The sequence below is a fragment of the Saccoglossus kowalevskii genome, chromosome 20 (genome assembly GCF_978046115.1).
Source record: "Saccoglossus kowalevskii chromosome 20, keSacKowa6.1, whole genome shotgun sequence".
NCBI classification, from domain to species: Eukaryota; Metazoa; Hemichordata; class Enteropneusta; family Harrimaniidae; genus Saccoglossus; species Saccoglossus kowalevskii.
The window spans coordinates 18512857-18520256 of NC_140660.1; the positions used below are offsets into that span (position 1 = coordinate 18512857).

General features: G+C 38.4%; 1 protein-coding gene across 1 annotated transcript; it reads left to right on the plus strand.

Annotated features, from left to right (window-relative positions):
- The first annotated feature begins 5976 nt into the window (after positions 1–5976).
- On the plus strand, positions 5977–6852 carry LOC100369507 (galactosylceramide sulfotransferase-like). Its single transcript, XM_002732530.1, has one exon. The coding sequence runs from the start codon at positions 5977–5979 to the stop codon at positions 6850–6852; it is 876 nt and encodes a 291-aa protein (XP_002732576.1).
- Positions 6853–7400: the final 548 nt, after the last annotated feature.

Consider the following 7400-nt stretch of genomic DNA (forward strand, 5'->3'; position numbering starts at 1 on the left):
CAAATTCATATATGTTACACACGTAGGGCTAATCTTGTTTCACTGTTCAGGGGACTCTCAACAACCATCGCAAAGTACCGTTTTTTGCGAGTTTTTGGGCTTTGTTTTCACCACGAGGGTTGCCAGGCGGTAGAAAATGCCCGGATGTCCGCCCCCGAGGATATCCTGTCTTGTGTTCGAATTCACCAGTGTATAGTGAGACAAATGAAGACGTCACGCTTATATCAAAGCGATGTTATACTTCAGTCAGAACATATTTTTTTCAATTTAGAAATTAGTAACAACCGTTTTCAAATTGTACCTGTACACCGCAATTTCTCAATTACATGTACTCGGCAACACAGGAGACGTTGTTAGATCAATTCAAGATGCCATGCGATTCAACAGTTCTGGTAATTATTTATAATAAATACTGGCGGCCCCGATCGCTACTCACAGGTAAGACCGGAAAATGCCGCGCGCACATTATTCTCCACGTATACGTAAATATACAGACTTCGTAAAACAAGGTAAATTGTATTACGAGAATGCACGTAAAATACGTACGTATACGCTGCGTGCCACCCAATGCGGGCATGTGTGAAAGAAACCATAAAAATACGTATCGCATATGTACGTATATTCCACGATTTGTATACGTAATCATATCTGCGTATACTGAACGTATACAATCGTTTATCAACGATTTTGCCCAGTGTTCTCTGTAACGTTGTTACGTTGTGCATCTCAAATAGCAGACAAATATTAAATATTAGTTGCCAAGCTTCTTCTTCGAAAGGCTAATCTTAAAGTGCGGTGGTCGTCGCACAGCGCGTGTTCGAATTTCATGTAAATAAACAATGTATTTTACACGCGTTGTATACGTCGCAATGAGTTCCATATCGAACAGGACGCGGCGCGACGACCACCTATTTTTTTTAATCTGCCCCAAATACTCTCAGCACACGGGAGTTCTTTCTATGCTTTCTTTGATTATTGACGTTAGGGCTATTATTGAAGGTTAAGTGCAATGTTGTTGACTCAAGCCTGCCGCGTAGGAAATAGGAGTAGGAAATATCTTTTTCTGGTCATTGTCGCTGTGACAGTCGTGCTGATTGGTCTAGAATATGTATTTTTGACGGAAAGTGTCTTGCTACGCGAAGCAGTGGGTAAACAAACAAGTGGTTGGTTCAGACTATGGTAAGTAGGCAGTGACTTGTGCTACCGCGGAGTAACCACGTAACACAAGAAGTGGCAATGCCGTTAATTCAAATGAAATTTGTCCAAACAATTGCCTTTACTTTTCTATCCCCAGCATGCTTCATGGAGTCCCTTGCTCCTGTGCAATCAAGGCTCGTTATAATATAGACATTTACATCTCTGGACTTTAGTCTTGACCGATTTAAACGCCCCACATCGTGAAAACGTGGCAAAATCGTCGGTGTTCTATTTATAACCAAAATAACTTGAAGTAAATTGGTAACCCTATTTTCCAAGAATCGACTAAACGCGCCGAATTTCTTGTTTGAAGTCTAGCCGGCGTGTTTAAACTGGAGATAAGTTACCGAATCCTGTGATTGCGCCATGAAATTTCAACTTTTTTTGCATAGCTGTGGAAACGAGTCAACGGAACAATCACAATAGTGTTCGCCAGTGAGACGTGAAACGAAAAAAAAAAAAAAAAAAACCCTGGAAATATGCAGGACGACTCACGTGTAAAAAGAATCACTATGATTAAATCTTAACAAAAAATATCTGGCAAACGTAGGTACTGGTGAAAAACATGCACGCTTCGTTGATTTGAGCACAGTCCTGATAGAATGATTATGATTTGAGAAAGGCGCTTGGCAGTGTTCGGCATACTGATCTATATCTAATATTACCGGAGTATCCTATGAATGGTAAAATATATAAAATTACTAGTTAAAACACGTATAGTGACGTCTCGTCTAACGTAAAAACCAATGGGACTTACAACTTATATATACAACACTGTAGCCTCGTTATAACGAACTCTTTGGGGGGACATACAACTAGTTTGTTATAGTGAAATGTTCACTATATTGAAGCACATAATACAATGGATTTGTTGTGAGAGAGAGACATGTTATGTGTTCATTATATCAGGAAATTCATTATAAAGGTAGGTGTTCATTATATTGAGGTTACAGTATATTTTTTTTTTATCAAACTCCGTGGTGAAGCAAATGAGGTGTAATCAACCACAGTAAAATACTTTATTTTCGCTTTGAATTCATTTTTGCTGAAAGAGTGATTCAGTGAAAATAAAATCCAGCGAATATATATATAATAATAATAATAATAATAATAATAATAATAATAATAATAATAATTGCTTGTTAGCATTGTAATCAATTAATTGGTATTTGTGTTGTTGCAATGTATTAAATTTATTTCATTTAACATTTCAGTTCTCTCATTTTCATACAGCTTGCATTCAAGTAAGAAATGCATTTCGTCTTCAATCTCATTTTGGTCGCAAGCAGTGCACTTTCTACCACTGCAAGGAATTTTTTGTATCGTCATTATTATGATGGGCGCTAATTCTCAATGTTGTTAATGCTGCTCTATGTTTTGCATTTGTTACTGTTGTTAGATAATTTTCATACTGGCATTTTTTTCTTTAGCAGTCTATATGTACGCAGCTTATTCTTTTTTGTTTTTATTATCATCATCCATTTGTTCTTGACTCTGTTTTCGAATACTTTTTTGAATTTAATGCAAATTTTGTTGATTAGATTAGTGTTATAATTTGGATCATTATTTTCCCATGATTTAACCATTTCCGGATAGTGCAAAATATTTTTGATACCAGATACCCAATTAAATATACCTTTATCATCCATCTCTATGCCAAGTCTGTATGCTTCATGGACTAGCGTGTTTTCATTCATTGTTTTTATTTTTAGCCAATATTTTATCATTTGTTTTATACTAGTCAGTAAAATAGGGTGTCTATCTAATTCTAAAATACATACCAAATTACTGGCTTTACAGTTTACCTGTAAAATGTATTTGCAAAATGTGTTAGCCCACTATCAAACATATTTTTTACTTGTATACACGACAATCTTCAATTGGCGTCATTTTAGGTGGACGAGAAACTTAGCCTTCACGTGCCCTCTTCTAAGTACATGTAGAAGCTTTGTATGTTCTTCCTTCCTATTTGTTTAATGTGTAGAGTTGTTCATCTCACAATAGACCTTAAGTCTTTTAAGGTCTATGGTCTCACCTGCTTAGTGAACACATTTTAATACCCATGTATTGTGAATGGGTTGGGCGGTACCGGTAGTTTCATGACACCCCAATATACCAATACATTTGCAGCAACGCGCCAGTAGTTCACCTCAAGTTCACGTTTACCATTCAATAACAAATATAATCTGACGTCCATGGATAACCTTGACAGTGGGGCCGCGTGGTGTCGGTTACAACTTGGAGTGTGTTTGAACACAGTACCTCTATAGACTAAAGGAACTGTTGTTTAAACAATTTACGGATAATAAAGTTACCTACGGGTCAGTCTGTGCGGGCGAGTTCCCATGGTAATATACTGAAGCCATGGAGACAGCCAATTAGTGATGATGCTGAATTACTAGGATGTGCCGTCTACGTATTTACGTAGCAATTCACCCGGCCATTCTTGAGTGCACTGGAGAGGACACTCTTAATGGCTGGATTCCAGTATAGAAGCCAGGTGTATAAGCCGATGTGTTTGAAGGGCGGTAGTCGTCGCGCTACGCATGCGCGAGATATATGGGTCTTATATAAACAAAGAGGGAAACTTTGGCTGTTGCTGAATCCGTTCAAGCCAGAAATTATATTGAAATATTCACCAGAAAACAGATAATTTGAGATGTTAAGAATCAATTTGAGCGAAATCAGTGTTTAAGAATCTTTCTTTCCTAACTATGCACGCATTAAAGCGGGGGTGTCGTCATCTGCGCATGCGTCAGATGGCCATTGCTTATCATTGTTAACAAACAAGCATATATCCATGAGCCTTTGCGTATTTAGCGTGTGTTGTTATCGTCGCTTGGAACTAAATTCCCGTGCGGGCGCAGGTTACGACCCTCCCCCTTTAAACAGAACCCTGTTTTCCCCCAGTTTTAGTGTATGACGTGCGACATCTCACAGAAGTAACATTACCTCGCACAACGTAATCCGTGCTAAAATTGATCGTATTTACGCCTCCAAGGAAGTCAGGCACTAATAGTCTGGTTGTCACATACAATTTTCTAGTAACATTAAAAAACTCGAACTTTAAAATAACAGTCAATCGAACTTCGAGTTACTGGCAAACTAGATTACTTGGTTTGTTTAACGTCCAAATTTAGTAACTCGAATTTTCATTATCTGTTAACCGAACTTCGAATAACGGGAAATATACAACGTTAAACAAAACAAAAAGTTCCATGTTGCCCGTATCTCGAAGTTCGGCTAACTGTTAACTGTTACTAAATGTGGACGTTTAACAAAAATAAAAATATAGGTTGCCCGTAACTCGAAGTTCTGTTGACTCATTACCTCCATTGTTAACTGAACATCGAGTTACAATTTGGGCGTGGTTTCGCAAAAGTGGGAGTGGTTTCTGAAATATGGGCGTGGTCATTTTCGTAACTCGATGTCCGTAACTCGAACAATTCAGCATCACTACAATGGCAACAGCCGAAAAAATGTGTGTTTTTTGAGCGGAGCGGATCGCCATTCAGCCTACCGCCCTGTTTTGTTATCAGTCTTTTGTTTCGTGCTGGTCTTGTAAATTCCCCATATATGACTATGAGATTATTACAAGGATACTGCAGTTTCGACTGACAGTTGTGAATATTGTACGTGTAAGACCCTTGTTTCGCTGATTACAGATTTTTGATTATATGTAATTAGCAAAACGAACCATTTACGTATTAAATATTGCCAATCTCGGCAAATATGTTGTAAATATTGTGCGTATAAAACCATTTTCACTGATTACAGTTTAATTTTCATTACGTGTGTTATCGCTTTTTGTTTCGTTTCATTTCTTCAATTACAATATGCCATTTACACGTTTATATCGTCGCCATTCACACGTTCATGTAAAATCCATTCTCTTCGAATGTTATGCAAACAGTGAATTTTACAGGTGTTGTATTCTCCTAAGTCACAATCCCCGGATATTGCCAGGACCAATCACAACCCACAAACATGACGTGATGTGACGAACGACACGTTAAAGCGGGAGGGTCGTTACCTGCGCATACGCGAGAATTGAGTCCCAAGCGACGATAACAACACACGCTAAAAACGCAAAGGCTCATGGGTAGACGTTTGTTAGTAAACAATGACACGCTATGGCCACCTGACGCATGCGTAAGTGACGACTCCCCCGTTTTAAATCCAATAGACAACTTTCCGTTCACTGCGAGATCCCGCGTTTTGGGTGAAATTAAATGTAGAAACTATACAGACAAAGGTCATAGCGTCGGTCGTAGTGACGTCATATCAATGTCATATTCAAAATTCAGTGAAAATTCCAATCATTCGAGTTTTGCGTCGACCACGCCACACGCGAGACCTCACAGTAAATCATCTATTAATAGTCTAGCTGAGAGTAGATTTACATACAGTCTCTTGTTTATTTTTGGTGTTTTTTAATAAAATAAAATAAAATAAGCCGGGTTACCGCTAAATAAACAAGATTTGTTTATTTTTTTACAAACTCCCATGATATTTTATTTTATTGAAAAAAATAAAAATAAAAGACTGTATACAAGTCTAGGCTAAGTGAATAATTTTGGGTTTTGTTTCTTACACAGGTGGAAGGTGCCAGCATGCGGTCCCCCGGTAACAAAGGTATCATTCGTAAAGACATACAAAACAGGGAGTACGACAGTTTCTTCGATATTCATAAACTATGGCCTCAGTCGCAACCTGTCCTTTGCACTACCATCACAGAATCCGGGCTTTTTTTCGAGAACAGAACGTTTCAATAGTAAAATGGCGAAGAACATGTTGCCACCTCTGCCAGGATCCAACTATAGTATGCTATTGAGTCACGTGCCGTTCAACAAATCAGCTATCGATGACGTCATTCCTAATGCCAGGCACGTGACAATAATACGTCATCCTGTATCTGCATACGAGTCAGTGTTTGGTTTTTTCAAAATCTCTAATCACGCTAAAATTAAACACAACACCACTCAAAATCCATTTAAAACGTTTCTCGCAAACACGAGTATGTATTTTAATCGTATTCATGATCCTTATCACAAAACGTTGCTAAGTAATAGACAAATATTCGATCTTGGACTTGAACTTGAAGACTACGCCAACGAAACGATGGTAGACCACGTTATACAGAGGATATCTAAAGAGTTGGATTTGGTAATGATTCTTGAGTACTTTGACGAATCACTTCTTCTGTTGAAAAAGCTTCTGTGTTGGGAATTTGAAGACATCGTCTACACACAGAGGAACAAGAGAAGCGATACCCTACGTTACGACATCGGTGACTTGGAGCGACAAACAATATTGAAGTTGAATTCGGCTGATTTTAAACTTTATCAACACTTCAATATAACATTGTGGCTTAAAGTTGATGCCTACGGTCCAAATTTCAGTAAAGACTTAGCTACTTTTCGAGGCATGTTAAATAAAATGCATTCCGAGTGCATAGACGATGATAAATTTGATGTTAATTATGGCGGCCGAAGGAATGAGACATTCGTGAAAATCAATGCGCCTGAATATTGTTCCAGAATGAACAAAACTAGTTTTGCTTATCTCGCTAACAGACAACGGCTTAACCAATCACATGCAGCCATCAACCAACTAAGTGAAGCCATCAACCAATCACATGCAACCACTAACTAATCACATGCAGCCATCAACCAATCACATGTAACCATTAACTAATCACACGCAGCCATCAACCAATCACATGCAACCATTAACTAATCACATGCAGCCATCAACCAATCACATGCAGCCATCAGCCAATTTAGGGAACAGTTTGAAATGCTACTTTCTTGAAACAAAAATACCAGAGGGAGATGCAGCGACCATGTCATCATAGCAGAATTATTCCAGTATTTACTAATTTCATTTATGACTAAACTACTGGCGTGAAACTATTTACAAGATTGGTCGTGATTGGCTCCACAATCCTAACATTTAACCGTCAAACCAATCAAAGAGCAGCTTGTTTGTTGAAAGTTTTTTTATCGGCGTATCAAATCCTGCCATGTATATACACTTCGACTTAATTGGAGTAACACAGCACGTTGTTGCTCAACAAATAAACCGTATTGCTGTCATGTGATTAAAGCGGGAGGGTCGTCACCTGCGCACGCGCAGGAATTGAGTCCAAAGTGACGATAACATCACACGCTAAAAACGCAAAGGCTCATGGGTAGACGCTT

Bases quoted from the DNA above. Each gene is read 5' to 3' on its own strand.
- LOC100369507 (XM_002732530.1), top strand. From the start codon at position 5,977: ATGGCGAAGAACATGTTGCCACCTCTGCCAGGATCCAACTATAGTATG.